This window comes from Alexandromys fortis, unplaced genomic scaffold, assembly GCF_014885135.2.
Source record: "Alexandromys fortis isolate MF-2015 unplaced genomic scaffold, M_Fortis_MF-2015_v1.1 scaffold_238, whole genome shotgun sequence".
NCBI classification, from domain to species: domain Eukaryota; kingdom Metazoa; phylum Chordata; class Mammalia; order Rodentia; family Cricetidae; genus Alexandromys; species Alexandromys fortis.
Window position 1 is genome coordinate 1742419 of NW_026068126.1, and position 18976 is coordinate 1761394.

General features: G+C 43.1%; 1 protein-coding gene across 3 annotated transcripts in view; it reads left to right on the plus strand.

The window, feature by feature from the left end:
- The window catches only part of Nde1 (nudE neurodevelopment protein 1), a 32343-nt gene that overhangs the window by 11948 nt on the left and 1419 nt on the right, over positions 1-18976 (plus strand). For all 3 annotated transcript variants that reach the window (XM_050125802.1, XM_050125804.1, XM_050125803.1), the window contains exons 5-8: positions 10478-10614; positions 13264-13443; positions 15552-15643; positions 17142-17287. In XM_050125802.1, coding sequence (XP_049981759.1) covers positions 10478-10614; positions 13264-13443; positions 15552-15643; positions 17142-17287 — 555 coding nt within the window. The remainder of the gene's footprint in view (positions 1-10477; positions 10615-13263; positions 13444-15551; positions 15644-17141; positions 17288-18976) is intronic.

Consider the following 18976-nt stretch of genomic DNA (forward strand, 5'->3'; position numbering starts at 1 on the left):
GACGTTCTTTCTGGGGGATCCTGTGAAAGTAAAATGATGGTTAAATTTCAAGATCAATGTCATTTAAAATTGCAAATAGTCTCTTGAGTATTTTGTGGAGGTCTGGCCAGAATGTTGTACAAGATGTGCACCATTTCAGCTAACCAAGTTGGGATCGTCTTGTGCAGCTGGTACCCAAAACAGGTCTTGTAGTAGGGCTGTCAGTATCATGACGTCATATCAACCAGGTAGAGTTGTTGTTGTGGGGCACCATCTTCTTCCTGGAAACTTCAAATGTCACTTCAAGAAAAACTCCTTGTTCATTGTGAAAAACTTAAACATTAATCATATAGACATATATATATATTCAATGAAAGGCATTTTAGATATATTCAATATGTATATTGAAGTATGATAGATATGAAGAAAAGCAAAGATGTTTTCTAACTCATATTTCTTTCTGTCCCATACCATGGCTCTTGACATGAGACAGAAACTCCAGAAACTCTGGGTTTTTCTCTTACTAACACGCTTGGAATTGGAGAGGGACTGAGCCAGAGTCCAACTTCAAAACCAGCTCTACATATTTATAAAGAAATGTTTAATAAGGCATATATATATAAAAAATTAATACTTACAAAATGTGTCCATCCATCAGTAATTAAATATTCAGGGTCCCTTAATTTCTTTGAAGATGAGTATTTTCCTGTGGAGATAAGAAAAGAATCCTGCCCCCAACCTGTCTGTATTCCTTACCATCAGTATGCTCGCCGTCCTTGTGAATAATTGTTATTTATCTTTTCCAAGTGGCTTCTCTTCTTCAAACCAAACCTTTATTAATTTTGATGGTATCCACAATTTTTCCTCACCTGTGGAGATAAGAGCAAAACCCCTTCCCCAACGCAGCACATCTCCTGGCTTCCATTGTGACGTCAGCACATCCTTGAAATAAACTGGTTGATTTAGTTCAGTAGACTTTTCCATTATCCAATGTCTTTCTGCAGCCGTTGTCCCCTTCTCATTAGCGTTAAGAAAATTCAAGGTTAACAAAGCATTATGTAACCTATTTCTGGGGGTGTTTTCCACCCCTTTCTGTTTATTCAACATATCTTTTATAGTTCGATTTGATCTTTCTATGACTGCTTGACCTGTAGGATTGTATGGTATACCTGTAACATGCTTGATATTGTAATAGTCAAAAAACCGTTTCATTTTCCTAGAGGCATAAGCAGGACCATTGTCCGTCTTTATTTGTGTAGGTATACCCATGATAGCCATGACTTCTAATAAATGAGTGATTACTGAATCAGCTTTTTCTGAACTTAAAGCAGTTGCCCACTGAAAGCCTGAATAAGTGTCAATGGTGTGGTGAACATACTTCAATTTGCCAAATTCTGCAAAGTGGAACACATCCATCTGCCAGATTTCATTCCTATGGGTGCCCTTTGGATTAGCCCCTGCTGGCAGTGGCGTTTGGTTATAGAAAGAGCAAGTAGGGCATTTCTTTACAATCTCCTTAGCCTGTTGCCATGTAATAGAAAACTCTTTCTTCAAACCCTTGCTATTAACATGATGTTTTTTATGAAATTCAGAGGCTTGTAGCACACTACCAATCAATAACTGATCAATGTCTGCATTACCTTGTGCTAGAGGACCTGGCAGACCCGTATGGGATCGGATGTGTGTTATGTACATAGGGCAGAGCCTGTTCCTGATCAAATCTTGAACCTGGATAAACAATGAGGTTAGTTCTGTATCATCAGGTATAAATTCAGCAGTTTCAATATGTAAAATAACTCTTTCTGCGTATTGCGAATCAGTAACTATATTAATAGGTTCTCTAAAATCCCTTAGCACCATAAGAATGGCATATAATTCTGCCTTCTGGACAGAATCATAAGGACTTTGTTCCACCTTACCCAAGTCTTCCGATTTGTAACCTGCCTTCCCTGTTTTATTGGCATCAGTATAGAATGTACGGGCTCCAGTTATTGGAGCATCACGGACGATTCGAGGAAGGATCCATGAAGTTCTCTTTATGAAGTTAAGCCTCTTGCTTTTTGGATAATTGTTATTAATATCTCCCAAAAAACTAGCACAAGCTCTTTGCCATGGTTCATTATCTTCCCATAATTTCTTTAGTTCATCAGCAGTGAAAGGCACTATAATTTCTGCTGGGTCTATGCCTGCTAATTGACGAAGTCTCAGCTTTCCTTTTATAATTAACTCGGCGACTTTTTCCACATAAGTTTTCAGTTTTTTACTTGGTTTATGTGGTAAAAAGATCCATTCCAAGATAATATCATCTCTCTGCATTAAAATTCCTGTAGGAGAAATTTTGGATGGTAATATGACGAGAATACAATCGAGCTCTGGATTCACCCTGTCCACATGTGCCTGTTGTAATTTTTCCTCAATTATTGTCAGTTCCTTTTCTGCTTCAGCTGTTAATTCTCTGGGACTGTTTAAGTCTTTATCACCTTCCAAGGTTTTGTTCAAATGAATTATTAGATCAGGTGTTATCCCAACAGCTGGTCGTAGACTGGAAATGTCTCCTAACAGTCTTTGAAAGTCATTAAGAGTCCGTAGGCGATCTCTCCTAATTTGTGCCTTTTGTGTCTTAATTTTTTGCAAACCTATTTTATAACCTAAATAATTAACAGAATCTCCCTTCTGTATCTTCTCAGGAGCAATTTGCAATCCCCATTTAGGTAAAAGTATCTTTATTTCTTCAAACAGTCTGTTCAAGGTATCCATGTTTGAATCGGATAACAAGATGTCGTCCATGTAGTGGTATATTATAGATTTGGGAAATTTCTTGCGTATTATTTGCAATGGTTGGTTCACAAAATATTGGCACAAGGAGGGGCTATTTAACATACCCTGGGGGAGGACGGCCCAGTGGTACCTCTTGGAAGGTTGAGAATTGTTGTAAGTAGGCACCGTGAAGGCAAATTTTTCTCTATCTTCTTTTTGTAAAGGTATGGTGAAAAAACAATCCTTTAAATCAATAACTATAAGAGGCCATCCTTTTGGTAATAAAGAGGGCAAAGGGATTCCAGATTGCAGAGGACCCATAGGTTGAATAACCTTGTTGATAGCTCTGAGATCTGTCACCATTCTCCATTTACCTGATTTTTTCTTAACCACAAATACAGGAGAATTCCAAGGGCTGGTAGATTCTTCTATATGTCCAGCATCTAATTGCTCTTGTACCAGCTGTTCTAAAGCCTGTAACTTTTCCTCAGCTAGAGGCCATTGCTTTGTCCATATTGGTTTCTCAGTCAACCATTTTAGAGGCAAGGCTGTTGGTATCTCTGAAGGGGCTTCAATTACTTGTTCTTGTATGGCCCGAATGGCCGGTTTTCTCCGTTTGTAATATCTTTTAATATTATTCTCAGAAATATAGGCTCTAGAAGTAGCAGGAATGTTAATTTGGGTATTCCATTGTTGTAATAGGTCACGACCCCATAAATTCATTGCAATATTGGCTACATATGGCCTTAATTTTCCTATTTGTCCCTCAGGCCCTATACATTCAACCCATCTTGTGCTCTGTCTTACTCGAGATAGGGTTCCAATTCCCAGGAGCTGAACATTTACATTCTGAAGAGGCCAATACGGATGCCAAGATTCTGGGGTAATGATACTTACATCAGCACCTGTGTCCAGCAGGCCAGTAATAAAAATGCCATTTACACACACTCTCAGCTTAGGTCTTTGATCATTTATAGAAGTTTGCCAAAACACACGTAACTCATCTTTCTGCTCATTATCGTTTGTAACAGTAGGCATGAGGTTTCCTAATTGTCCTGACGAGGCACGTTCTCTGCAGAAACTGGAAATGACTGAACCATGTTTGCCATGGGGGCCTGTGAGGCCCCCCCTCTCACGTTTCCCGTCTGTATCAGGTTGCCTTGTCTATCTCTTGTAGACCTGCATTCATTCGTCCAATGTCTACCTTTTCCACATCTTCTACATAAACCTGAAGGCTGAGTCCTCCTATTTCTGTTATTTCTAGAAGATGCATTATTATTATTTCTGAAGATCCGTTGTTTACAATTCCTTTTCATATGACCCATTTTGCCACAATTAAAACATTTGGTATTCTGGTGTCTCCTTTTACCATTGGAAATTGCTTCTTCTACCCATGCTTCAGTGCCATAATCAAATGTATCAACATCCAGTGTATGCAAGACCCATTCTTCCAAGGGTGCTGATCTGAACCTTAAAGGCCCCAAAATCTTTTTGCATTCCACATTTGCATTTTCATAAGCCAAAGACTCAATCATTATACGTCTTGCGTCAGGGTCAGGTATCCCTATTTGCACAGCCTTAGTAAGTCTTTGTAAAAAATCACTAAAAGGTTCTCTCAGACCTTGTTTAATTGTGACAAATGATTCCATTCTCTGTCCTGGGTCTTGTACCCTGTCCCAAGCCCTTAAGGCTGCTGTAGTGCATATGGAGAGTGTGTTTTCGTCCAAATTAGCTTGTTCCTGAGGGTCAGAAAAGCGTCCTTCACCTAGAATTTTATCTAGGGAGATGTCACTTCCCTTCGCCTTTTCTTGCTGTTCTAAAAGTCTAGCCTCTTGCCTGAACAAGCATTTCCATTTTAAGTGCGGCCCACTCTCAAGGACTGCAGAGCTCAGCTGGAGCCAGTCCAATGGCGTAGCTCTGCTTGTGGATGCCCAAGACTTTAGCATCTCTTTAACAAAAGAGGAATGCATCCCGAAAGTCATGACAGCCTGTTTAATTTCTTTGAGATCATTCATACGGACATGCTCCCATGTATCTTCCTTAATGACCCTAGGGTTTCTGGAACCAATCACCTTCTCTGTTGTTATTACTGGAAAGGCAGGTAGAGCTGTAGGTAGAGATTTGTGGAAATTGTCCCGGAGGGATTTACCCACAGATGTAGTTAAAATTTGCCTTTCTACCGTTTGTTCTTCTTCATCAGAATTTAGAAATTCCTCAATCTTTTCAATTCTATTCACCATTGCCTTCTGCAATGTCTGTATCTCCTGTCCAGAATTATGTTCCAAAGCCTTCATTGAGGATTCTAAAGTATGAAGTTTGTCCATTAGAGATAAGTTCTCATCTTTGGACATAATTTTTATGGCATAAACCGTGCCTTCTTGTATTGACAATCTTTCTGCCAATCTGTCATAAGCTTTAGACAAAATCCGATAGTCACATTCAGCAGTTTTGATTCTCTCAGTTACTATTTCAGTTCCTACAGAAAGGGACTGAAGCTTACAACCCAAATCAGCTGTTCCCTCTTCCATAGTAATGAGTTTCTCCTTAATATCAGCCACTAATGTTTCAGTTCCTACAGAAAGGGACTGGAGCTTACGATCCAAATCAGCTGTTCCCTCTTCCATAGTAATGAATTTCTCCTTAATATCAGCCTGTAATGTTTCAGTTCCTACAGAAAGGGACTGGAGCTTACGATCCAAATCAGCTGTTCCCTCTTCCATAGTAATGAATTTCTCCTTAATATCAGCCTGTAATGTTTCAGTTCCTACAGAAAGGGACTGGAGCTTACGATCCAAATCAGCTGTTCCCTCTTCCATAGTAATGAATTTCTCCTTAATATCAGTCTGTACCTTTTTTAAATTTTCCTCAGTTGATCGAGTCATGTTAAACAAAGATCTGTTCTCCTCCTGGAGAACTTCAAACTGATTCTTGAGAAGATTGTTGTCATTCTCAATTGTTTTTAAGCGTGCAACCTCTGCTCGTAAAGACTTTATCATATTTCTATTATCAAACCATATAGTGCCAAGGAAAACTACGAATCCCAGAAAGATCCATAGAGGTGGGGTGATAGACACCTCTTGTAAAATCTCCCACATGGTACAATTAAAAAAACTGTTAAATTCTTGAATGGTAACGTGTTCAGACATTTTAATTATAAAAGAAAATTTTTTCTTTTACCTGCAACGACTGGTTCCTGCCGGTGGTGGTCTCTATGGTTTTGGAGCCTGTCTTGGAACTAGCTCTTGTAGACCAGGTTGGCCTCGAACTCACAGAGATCCGCTTGTCTCTGCCTCCCGAGTGCTGGGATTAAAGGCATATGCCACCACCGCCTGGTCTGCCTCGAACTCACAGAGATCCGCCTGCCTCTCTGGATATTATGGGCCTGAAGGCCGAGTGTATCTCGGACTCAGCCCTGGGCCCCAAGTCACGAACTAAGAAAACGACACCTGGGAGCGTGCTGTGTTAGCTAGCAGGCTAAGCGCTTGAGTGGGGTCAAAATAGCCCGATGTTGGACGCCAAAATGTAACGGCGTAAGCGAATGCAGACAGATTGTCAAAATATAGCCAGCTTTAATGGAGGAATAGACTTACAGAACCACCGTTCCAGTGGAGACCAGGAAAGCAGAAGCGAGGGCTGGGAGCATGCTCGCCAAATTTATAGGCAAACTTTAGCCTGAGGCGAACACACCCCCTACACTTATCCCTACACTGAGCTATCTCTCCAGCCCAGTTTCTTTGAATTTTTAAGAGGTTCAAAACTTTTTTTGTGCACCTTGTTACAGTGCTTATAGAGGTCAGGAGAGGGCATTGATCTCCTAAAACTAGATTTACAGAAATTCTGAGTTGCCATGTGGGTTCTGGGAATTGACCCCTGGTCTTCTGGAAGAGCAAGCAGTGCTTTTAAACACTGAGTGATCTCTACAGACCCTTTTAAAAGGATTTTAATTGTATCTCTGTATATGTATATGTAGGTGTCAATGGATGTCAGAGGTATGGATCCTCTGGAGCTGGAGTTTGTGAGCCACCTGACATGGGTCCTGGGAACTGAATGGGGGTCCTCTGCAGGAGCAGTGCGGTATATAGTCTTAACTGCTGAGCTATCTCTAGGAGTTTTTGTTTGTTTATTTGTTTTTAATGGAAATTCAAACAAACAAAAAACAAATACTCTGTCATGAAAGTGGCAGGGGCTCATGAGACCTCTTCGCCTTCCCGAAGATTGACAGGTGGTACAGCTGAGGCTTCCCTTCAGCGAGGCAGCACTCTGCAATATACATGCTCTTGGAAGCAATCACATTGGCTCATTGGGTCACACATGCTAAAGACATAAAAACAATGGAATAACACAGGAGGGAGTGGCGGACAGAATAGGATAATGAGTGGTCATGGCAAACATCAAAATGATGTTCATGTATGAAATTTATAAAGAAATCTTTATGTATAATTAACATAGGCTGATAGAATAAAACAAAAGGCATTGTTATTCCTCCACCTCCAGTCCCCCATAACAGAACACTTTGTACTCAGAGTTGAACGTCTTGCTTTTTCACTTAACAATGGGCGCTGAAGATATCTGTCTATTGAAGGACAACAGAACACCCTTGTTCATCTACTGAGGCTGACATTGGCTGATACCATGGTGACTGACTTATCCAGGCTCTTGGGGCTGCATGTCTTTACTGATCAGTGCCTCTGTGATAAACAACCTGCTATGATGTGCACCTGAGCAGTGGGATCCTGTCTGAGGACACACGCCTATGTGACTTGGATAGGACCAGTTAATATTCCCAGTGGCTCTTTACCAAATCCTCGTTTTCCACTTTGCCTCCCTAACACAGTGATTATTAGGCTTAGAATTCCTGCCAAATAGATGAGAAATGAGAAATGGGTTCACCTCAGCTTTGAATTCTAGAAAACCTATAGCTATGGTATTTATTTTCTGAGCTACATTCTCATTCTTTTTCTCTCAGCCTATTTCCCTCCCTTCCTCCCTCTTTTTCTCTCTTCTAATTCAGTATTTGGAATCAAATCCAGAACCAAGGTGGATCTCTGAGTTCGAGGCCAGTCTGGTCTACAAGAACTAGTTCCAGGACAGGCTTCAAGGCTACAGAGAAGCCCTGTCTCGAAATAAAACAAAAACAAAACAAACAAACGAAAAGCACACTGGGCAAGTGCTCTACCACCGAACTACATCTCACACTAGTTTACACATTTTGAAGTTAGAGTTTTGGGGACAGTAGACAGAGTTTCATGTAGCCTAGATGGCCTTGTCCTCACTCTGTAGCCAAGGATAGCCTTGAGATTCTGGTCCTTCTGCCTCTACCTCCTAAGTGTTAAGAATTCAAAATTTGTCACCCTACCTAGTATGTTGAAACTGGATTTGTGTGGTTATTTTCATTGCTTCTAAGAGACTTTCATCTGTTTGTCTTTGACATGAGTCTAACGTATCTGGAGTTTCTTTTGGCTTTGTCTGATGTGTGCTTTAGTTAGTGTGCATGGGTTATTTGACTTTTGCGTATTCAAGACAGTCACAGTTAGGAGGGCCTTTTGTTCTCTAGTCTTTTAAAACACTTGGCTTGAATTAGGCGTGATGGCACATGCCTTTATCCCAGCACTCAGAAGGCAGAGGAAGGCAAATACATAAATAAGACACTTGGCATATGTTTTTATTGTTTTTTTTTCCTAGTTTGGGAGGGGCAGGGATTGAGACAGGGTTTCTTTATTTAGTCCAGGTTAGCCTTGAACTTGTAACCTTCACGTGTTAGCTTCCCAAGTGTTAGGATTACAAAGATATATCATTACACCTGACCTGTTTTGTTTTTGAGACTCCATAGAGAGGTGTGAGCTTCCTACCTGTAATGATTCTTTACCATTGGTCTTTCAAGTCTGTCTCCTTCTAACAAACAAACAAAAGAAAATTACACTTGCCAGGAGAAGGCGCCAGGTGCCACCATGCTCACCTTGTATTTATATGGCATCTCAGGATCCTAACTCCGGTCCTTGTACATGTAGCAGTTGCTTTAACTATTGAACCATCTCCCTAGCCTAGGGGACAAGTGTCTTTACCTCTTGGGCCTCCTGAGTCTTGAGCACACATTTGTTTTCCCAGAAGCATTCATGTCCTCCATCTAGATCCCTATTCTCTAATTGAATGCTTTCCTCTTGTCACTAGATAGGCACCTTAGGTAACTTGAACAAACAGGTGCTAACATGATGCTTTGTTTTGTTTTATTTTTTTTAATTTATTTACTTATTATATATACAGTGTTCCTTCTGCCTGTACACCTCCATACCAGAAGAAAGCACCAGATCTCATTACAGATGGTTGTGAGCCACCATGTGGTTGCTGGAAATTGAACTCAGGTCCTCTGGAAGAGCTACCAGTGCTCTTAACCTCTGAGCCATCTCTCCAGCCCCTCTAACATGATGTTAATAGGGAATGTTGAATAAGTTAACAAATCCAGCCTTCCACTACAGTTGAAGACCCCAGCTTACACGGAGGATTCCAAACCTGCTTCCTACTGCAGAAAATGCAGTTGCACTACAGCTCCCCAGATGCCTTAAAGTGCCATCATGAACCAGGTGGTGGTGGTGGACACCTTTAATCCCAGCACTCCAGAGGCAGAAGCAGGTGGATCACTGTGAGTTCAAGGCCAGAGCTCTGGTCTACAGAGCTAATTCCAGGACAGTCTCCAAAGCTACAGAGAAATCCTGTCTTGAGAAACCAAAAAAAAAAAAAAAAAAAAAAAAAAAGAAGAAGAAAAAAAGAAAAAAAAAAGTGTCAACATGAGCTTGAAAAGCCCATGGTTTACTGTTTGGACCACTTTACTCCTGCCTTACGTCACAGAGATGTGCTTACTGCCCCTGCTTTCTGTGTGAGGAAACAGATTCAGAGAAAGTTCTGGGCCTGAGTTAAACACTGAATGGATTCTTCTTATTGTTGTTTTGAAGTTACAGCCCTTCTTGGTGCCTTTACCACCATTTATCACTGTGTTCTAGTGAAATACCTACCCTGTTCACAAAGCAGTGTCTGTTGGGGGGCAGCTGGATGGGAGACCGAATGCCCAGAGCTTTGGAAGCTTTGGTTTTTCTCATCACAAGTGTGTGCACATAGAGGCAGGGTGGCAGAGGTCAGCAGCAGGTATTCTCAGTCACCCGTCATATTTTTGAGACAGGGTCTCTAGGTGAACCTAGAGCTCCCTGTTCTGGATAGGCTGGCTGGATGGCTAGAAAACCTCCTGATACTGGGATAATAAGCTCATACTGTGTGGGTTTTGGGGGATCTTAGCTCATATAGATGCTCAAGCACTTAGTGACTGCCACATCTGCAGTAACACTTTCTTGACTTTAAAGTCACTAAGGGATTAGTGCTGGACTGTGTGTGTGTGTGTGTGTGTGTGTGTGTGTGTTGGACTGTTCTGAATGCTAATTAGCATTCCTAGACAAGCTAGAGCTGGTTGCTGTCAACGATGGGGCAGAGCATGTGGTGCTGACGGACAGGGCCTTAGATCATCACTAAGGGCCATATGGAAATCATTAGACCTGACCCACAAGACAACTTGTTCTCAGCTCTAATGATCCCATATTTTGTTGGTGAAGAACTTGAGGCCCAGGAAGCTGACTTGACCAGGCCTGTGGTATTTAGGACCGCCTAGGCGTGCCTTTTGTCACATTTTCCAGGCCTGCAAGATACCAACACATGCTGCCATTGCTATCTTGGATAACTTTGTGTTTCTTTTACCCAGAGCCACAATAATGTCTCTGGAAGACTTTGAGCAGCGCTTGAATCAAGCAATCGAAAGAAATGCCTTCCTGGAGAGTGAGCTGGATGAGAAGGAAAATCTTCTAGAATCCGTACAGAGGTTGAAGGATGAAGCAAGAGGTCAGACTTTCCCGGTCTTCCCCCAGCATGGTACCGCTCCATCCAAGACAATACTGTCCTTGTCTATGCCTAGCACTGCCTTTCCAGTTAATCTGGATCTGTTCTGTACATAACTGGGCCTCACAGAGCAGAGGCGCAGCTTGCCAGGATGGGTGCTCCGATTTGTCAGCTGCTGATGGGGATTCCTGGGATGACTCAGAAACCTCATGGTTTCAGGAAAAGCCTTGGGGTTGACAGATCCAGCTTTGTTCTTGGGTTTGTCCTCCTTGGTTCAGAAATGACTCTTTGGGGAATGATCCCACCCATACCAGGCAGGCTTGAGGCCTGGCAGAAACACAAGGGTTTCTTGGTGGATAAAAATGCCATTATATTGCTGGCCAACTTTTGACTGTTGTTTCAGGCATGAAGTTTTCACACTAATGAGAACTTCACTGGTGATCCATCCAAGCTGAGTGCTTAAGAGACTTTGTTCCAAGTCCTAATTTCTTGTTTATTATTTATTTTTGTTTTTCAAGACAGGGTTTACTGTGTAATAGCCATGGCTGTCTTGGAACTCCTTTTGTAGACCAGGCTGACCTTGAACTCATAAAAGTCTACCTGCTTCTGGCTCATGAGTACTGGTATTAAAGGTTTACACCATTATGCCTGTCCATTCTTCCTTTCTTTTCCTTTCCCTCTTTCTCTCTTTCTCTTTCTTTCTTTCTTTCTTTCTTTCTTTCTTTCTTTCTTTCTTTCTTTCTTCAAAAATTTGATTTCCAATGGTGTAGTTACTAGGTAAGGTTTTAAAAGCAGCAGTCAGGGCTGGAGACATGGCTCATCGGTTAAGAGCCCTGGCTGCTCTTCTAGAGGTCTTGAGTTGAATTCCCAGCAACTGCATGGTGGCTCACAACCATCTATAATGAGATATGGTGCCCTCTTCTGGTCTGTAGGCATACATGCAGGCAAAACACTGTATACATAAAAAAATAAGTTAATTTAAAAAAAAGTAACAGTCAAGTTTAAATAGTTTTAGATTTCAGAACATGTTGGATTCCATTAGGAGTACTTGGTGGAGCTGGGCATGTTGGTGCAAACCTGTGATCCTTGCATGAGGGAGGAGAATCAGTTATTTAAGGTCATCCATAGCTTTATAGCAAATTCAAGACCAGCCTGTTCTTCAGAGACCCTGTCTCAAAAACAAAATAAAGCAAAACAAAACAAAACAAAACAAAAAAAAAACAAACCATAAACAACCAAGCAAAAAAGCCCTAGATGGGAAAATTCTCAATTGATTGGTAAAGTCAATCAAATATCACAAAATTTAAAGAGCGCTGAAATCTGAAGCACACCTAGTCCAAACAGGTAAGAGCCATCAGTAATGAGATGCCAATAAATCATAGGAATTTATTTTGTGGATTGTTAAACAGTTATTAAAATGACTGGGCATTGGTAGACATGTTGTCTTGGGAAAGATGGGCCAGACCCTTCACGGAAGGGGAGGGAATTAGTCAAAGGCAGGAAGTGGCATATCCACGGCTAATGCTTCCTAAAGTCACTTGCATTACATGCAATAGGAGCTCACAGCACATGTGAACTATGCAGAGGAGGTCTGCAAAGGTTGGGTGGACACGTGGAGTCTAGTGCTCAGGAGGCTGACTCAGGAGGATCAAGTATTTGAGCCCGTCCTGGATACTTAGCAGAAAGACAGTCATCTATGTTATGCCCAAATCACAGAAACCAACTAGGAGACCGAGTCCTGAGTGTAAAAGCAAAGAGCTTTTATTCTTACACACGCTTGCAAACTCAGTCTCTCCATGTGTTCAACATGTTGGAGTGATTGGAGACCAACCCCCAGCTCAGTTGGGGTTAGGTTTTTATAGTAGCAAAGGTGGGGGTGAAGGATTTCTAAGGTTCAGGACCCCTGATTGACTGACATTTGTCTAGGGGTGTCCTGGTGAAACGCCAGGGTTAAGTGCTGGCAGGTGGTCCTATCTACTATGGTTGGAACGTTAGGAATTTCCTTTGGATGGTCTGTTCCTGGGTGATGCGTGGGTGGTCACAGTTTGTGGCCTTTCTTGAAATTAGGTATTGCCTTAGGGTAAACTACTGAGACTTGGGCCTCTGTCCTACAGTCTGCTGCTCCACGGTTTACCCTACTTTCTGAATTACTTCCCCTTGTACCTCCTCACTCCCTGCCATTGCAGAGTACATTAGTCTGACTCAAAGATGTGGCTTTCTCTCTTCCTTTTCTCTTAACTTCCTTCTGGTAGCTGCTAAGATTTCAAGCTTGCCTGCTTGGGTTTCTCGTTTAAAGTCGAATAAAACTGTTCCCAAATTTCAAAAAGAAAAGAAAAAACAACAGCACACAGAAAAAAAGCAAAACTTGGTCACATGTTCCATAGGGAAGGGTCCTGGGGGGTGGATAGTGGGTAGTTTCCCTTGGGATTCTGTCTGTACTGAGCATTAGCATGGTGAAGCATGTACCATCGTTTCGTGTTCTTCTGTATCCTGCAGAAAGGAAGTGTGTTGTTTTGTATAACTGTTAGGAGGACATGTGGGTGTCCCGCTAGTCAGGGTTTCAAGGTTGATTTCTGGGGTGTAGCCCTCCTGTTTTGGCTTCATCCTCACCCAGAAGAGAGGGCTCACATTCTGGCTCCTTTCCCGGCATAGATCTGCGGCAGGAATTGGCTGTGCAGCAGAAGCAAGACAAGCCCCGGACACCCTTGCCAGGCTCTGGGGAAACTGAGAGGACAGACATGGCTGTACAGGCTACAGGCTCTATGCCGTCCACTCCCATAGCTCACCGAGGACCCAGCTCTGGTTTAAACACACCAGGAATATTCAGACGTGGTAAGGAGATGGGACAAAGGGAAAAATTTTCCTTGATTCAAAGAGGCCAGACATGGTGATGCAGACCTCTAAGTCCAGTACTTGAGAGGCAGAAGCAGGTGGAGATCTGAGTCCAAGGCCAGTCTACATAGTGAGTTCCAGGATAGCCAGGGCTTTGTAGAGAGACCCTGACTCAAAATGAATGAGTGAATAAATTAAAGATTTGTCCTGATGAGAACCTAATGTGGGTCCTGGGTAAGGTGGTGTGGATCTAGCTCAGGGTTAGGGAGTAGTGTGGGGATCAGTGGGGCAGGCTGTCATGATACATGACGGGGGTTTTGAGTGACACAGGGCGTAACACATCCTGTGGTAAAAAACAGAAGGATGTGGGTCCATCCTAGCTGACCACTCCAGTCACATACAAATAAAAGTTAAAAGCATCATGGGTTGGACATGATAGTACATATCTGTAATCTCTGTGTTCTTGAGGCAGAAGCAATAGGATTGAACGTTCAAGGCTAGCCTGGTCTACATAGTGAGTGACTATCTCATAAATAAATACTTATGAGGGGGCGGAGGAGTTCTGCAATAGATCTACTTGGAAATGGGCCCAAAGTAATTGGTGTGCTTAAAACTGAAAATTTTGAGTTCTGCCCCCAGCCTCTCGGCTGATGAATCAGGCAAATAGACAGTTATCAAATGCTCATATATGGTTGACATCTTGTTTACCACCCTTCATAGTAGGACCGCATAGAGCCTCCTCAAAATTTACTACACTTCATAGTAGGGCCACACAGAGCCTCCTCACAGTTTATCACCCTTCATAGTAGGACCACATACAGCCTCCTTACAGTCTTTACCACACTTCATAGTAGGGCCACACAGAGCCTCCTCACAGTCTTTACCACACTTCATAGTAGGGCCACACAGAGCCTCCTCACAGTTTACCACCCTTCATAGTAGGGCCACACAGAGCCTCCTCACAATTTACCACACTTCATAGTAGGGCCGCACAGAGCCTCCTCACAGTCTCAGTACCGGTGGTAGTCCCATCTTTCAGATGTGTATGCCAATGTCCCCGACGTTACCTAACAGATCAGTGGCAGAGTTGAGGTTCACAGCCACATAGGTTGGTTCAAGGGTGTAAGCCTCAGTTCACAGTGTGAGCCTTGCTGATGAAGACTGGTGTGGCCTCTGGGGTCCCAGTCCAGAGCAGTTTCCTGTGTTTCAGGGTTCACATGACTCACTTGGTGTCTTAATCGCTGTTCTATTGCTGCGTAAACACCATGACTAAGGCAGTCTTATAAAAGAAAGTACTTAACTGGAGGTTTGCTTACAGTTTTAGAGATTTAGTTCATTTTAATCATGGCAAAGAACATGATGGCAGGCAGGCACTTCCTGGTCCACAAGTAGAGGTACTGGGCCTGGCATGGACTTTTGAAACCTAGGAAAACTTCCTCCAACAAGGCCACACCTCCTAATCCTTATAATCCCTTCAAACAGTTTTACTCCCTGGTGACCAAGCATTCAAATATAGGAGCCTATTGGGGTTCAAACTACTGGGGATGAGTTTGGTTCAGGTTCAGCTGGTCTCGTGGGGCCTACAGTTGTACCGCTGTGTTGGGGGAGGGGCTCATAAAAAGAAAAAGAATTTCTTTTTAATTATGAAGGGCTGCCATGGTGTGCATGTGGAAGTTGGGCTCAGCAGCAAGTGTTTTTACCCACAGAGCCATCACTGGCCACGAGTGGAGCAGCTGGCTGTGGTGGTGCATGGCTGCAACCCCAGTGGCCACACTGACAGGAAGGACCCTGCCTTTCGCTCCCCAATTTTTTTCACCATGCATATATCTATCCTAATCATTTTCAATGTTATTAACGAGCTCCGTGGAGTCCTTAGACTGCCTTGGCTTGGTTTAAAAAGATTAACCTGTGAAAATACATGTTTAACATAATCTTACCAAGAACTCAAAAAATAGACTGGTAGACTCTTGGCATGTTGCCCAGATAAGATAGTGACCAAACTCAAAAGGAAGGTGTCAGCTTTCGTCCCCACCCCCACAGTTGGAGTTTGGTGACATTGGTACACAGACTATATAGTACTGTGTGACTTGTGCTTCTTGTATACCCAGGTCTGGACAGTTCTAACAGTGGGACCCCACTCACACCTGCAGCCCGAATATCAGCCCTAAACATCGTTGGGGACCTGCTTCGGAAAGTTGGGGTAAGCTCCAGCCTTTGCGGGTTTTTTTTGTTTGAAGGTTTTCTAGACAGCCTCTCTTCCCGCTTTCACAGAGACCTGAGTTTTAGATGTGGCTAGACCTTTCATCATGAGACGAGAGTTTCATATAGAGGGATCAGGTGCTCTGAATCCAGGCATCTTCCATTTTTTCTCCCAAGTAGTTTGTCTGTCTCTCAGGCCCCACACTAGCAGCCTTCTTCCTGCCTCACAGTCCCCAAATTCTGAGACTGTAGTTGTGGGCTTCCAAGCTAAACTGGAAGTTCTTTCTTAATTTGAAAAAAAAAAAAAAAGTCCAAGAGCTATTTAGAAATGGGTCAGTCCTTTTTCCTCTGTCTGTCTATAGAACATCTTAAGAAGCAAAGCAAAGAAACAGCCTTGGCCTTCCTGGCTTTCTGTTAGTCACAGGGAGGAGCTTTTGTCCTCAGGCAGCCACACAGAATTCTTGTAGCTGTTCTTTCAGTTTTAGAAACTATGCCTGAAGGTCATTTAATGTCAGCCTGGCCTGAGGCAGAAAGAGAACACACACACACACACACACACACACACACACACACACACACACACACACGCATGCACGCACGCACACTGAAGGTCTGTACCTCTGTGAATTTTTAGGTTTGTTTCCTCCAAGTTCAAGACCTCGGTTGACTCTCTTTGCAGGTTTGATGAGGTAAACAAGAGAACGGTTCCAGAAGATGATTATTACTATTCTTAGTATTTGGTGAGGGTAGTTCTTTTTTGTTTGTTTGGTTTCTGGTTGTTTTTTGGGACAGAGTCTTTCTATGTCACCTAGGCTGGCCTAGAACTTATAGTAATTCTCCTGCCTCAGTCCCTTGAGTGCTAAGATTGCAGGTGTACACCACGCCTATCTCATATTTTACTAGGTGGAGCTAATGATTTTCTGGGAAGCTTCTGAATATTTTAGGGGGTTAGTTTTAGTCCTTGTAGACACACTGGGTTCCACTGAGGACCCCTCAGAATCTTGGGAACACAATTTAAGTGGTTTTCTCTTCCCTAGCTCCCACCTTCTATGTGGTTTTTTCGATAGTATCTTTCTGTAACCCTGGCTGTCCTGGAGCTCACTGTGTGACCTAGACTGGCAAGGCATCTGAAACCTGCTCTGTCTGGACTCACACAGATCTGCCTGCTCCTGCCTCCTGAGGGCTGGGGTCAAAGGTGTGTGCCATCATGCCCAGTGGCTCTCAGACTTTTCCGTTCCTGTCTTTCTTGTTTCCTTGAGGGGTGGGGAATGCTGTGGCCCAGGCTGGCCTCGAATTTGCTAAGCAGCTGAAGATAACTTTTAACTTCTGATCCTCCTGTCTCTTCCTCCTGAGTTACAGGTAATGTCGTACCTTGTTTATATACTGCTGGGGATCAAACCCTGTGCTTCATGCACACTTGGCAAGCACCCCCTCCCCCAGCTGGCTATTTCTCCAACCTCCGTCTACACCTTGACTGATGAAAGTGTGTTTCTTCCCAGGCGCTGGAGTCCAAACTAGCATCATGCAGGAACTTGGTGTATGATCAGTCCCCAAGCCGGGCAAGTGGACCAGCCTCAGGGCAAGGAACCAAAGGCCAAGATGGTGGTGACAGATGGCCGAGCAGCACCAGTGTCGGAGATAAAGGGTCAGTGCCTTTGATGAATTCAGATTAGACACCAGCCCCAGCCCCAGCCCCAGCCCCACATGGTCTCTAGTTTTAAGGCTATAGGATTATTGCAGAAAACCTTAGCCTCTGCTTCCAGGCTAGCCTTAAATAAGCCCTTTGCTTAAGGCCAAATTAGATAATACCTGAATTTGGGCCAGCAGACAAGGAGAGAGCAGTGTTTGTAGTGTGATTTTGCACTGTGAAGAGGGCTGTCCGGATCCTTTGTGGAAAGCTGCACTTCCCCTAAAGCATTCTGTGAGTTCGGCTCCATTGTGTACTTATGTATGCAGAGGCCAGAGGTCAGCTTTAAGTGATGTTCCTCAAGTGCTGGCCACTTGATTTTTTTGAGACAAGAGTTTACCTGGCGTGGAACTCATCAAGTAGGCTAACAGCCCCAGGGATCCACCTGCCTCTGCTTCCTCGGTGCTGAGGTCAAAAGCATCCTCATGTCTGGCTTTTTACATAGGTGTTGGGGATCAAATTCAGGTCCTGATGCTGCAAGGCAGCACTTTTGCCAGCTGAGCTATTGCCCAGCCGGACCAGATTCCTGGAACAGCCACAGGGATGGACACAGCGCTGAGTGCCCGCACTTCTTTTCTTTTCTTGCCTAAGGGAAGCCCTAGATCTTGGGATTCATCAAAAGAAACCTGCCTGGGGCTGGAGAGATGGCTCAGCGGTTAAGAGCATTGCCTGCTCTTCCAAAGGTCCTGAGTTCAATTCCCAGCAACCACATGGTGGCTCACAACCATCTGTAATGAGATCTGGTGCCCTCTTCTGGCCTGCAGACATACACACAGACAGAATATTGTATACATAATAAATAAAAAAATATAACTTTAAAAAAAAAAAAAGAAAGAAAGAAAGAAACCTGCCTGGCCTTTGGGCCCAGGTGTAAGGCAGCACGTGAGGGAAGTGAATTCATCCACTGCTGCACTCTTAGCTTCTGGACCTTTAAATACAGATTTTTTTTTAAGTGTATGTATTTATTTTTGAAACCAGGCTTCACTGTGTATCCTCGACTGGCCTGGGACTTGAAGGGCTGTGCAGACCAAAGAGCTGCCTATCTCTGCGTTCTGTGTGCTGGGATTAAAAGCATGCATACCACCATGCCCAGTCAAATTTTCATTTAAAATAAAAATTTTAAATTATTGTGTGTACACATGTGCACAAGTCTGTTTTCCATAGTGCATGTGTGAAGGTCAGGGGACAACTGGCAAAAGTCAGTTTTTTCTACTATGTGGGTTCTGGGATTCAGACTTTTAGGCTACCAACAAACATCTTCACCTGTTGAGCCATCTCGTCAACCTTGATTTTTATTTATTTATTTATTTATTTATTTATTTATTTATTTATTTATTTATTTATTGTGTGTATAGTATTCTCAGTATTCTGTCTGCATGCATGCCCACACGCCAGAAGAGGGCACCAGATCTCATTACAGATGGTTATGAGCCACCATATGGTTGCTGGGAATTGAACTCAAGACCTTTGGAAGAGCAGGCAGTGCTCTTAACCACTGAGCCATCTCTCCAGCCCTTAATTTTTTTTTAATTCAAGGAATTGAATTAAAAATTAAGAAATGTTGCTCAGTAGACATACGTCCCTGGGTTCAAATTTCAGCATTCCCCACCCACTCTAAATGAAGTGACCAAGAAGTAACATTTTTGT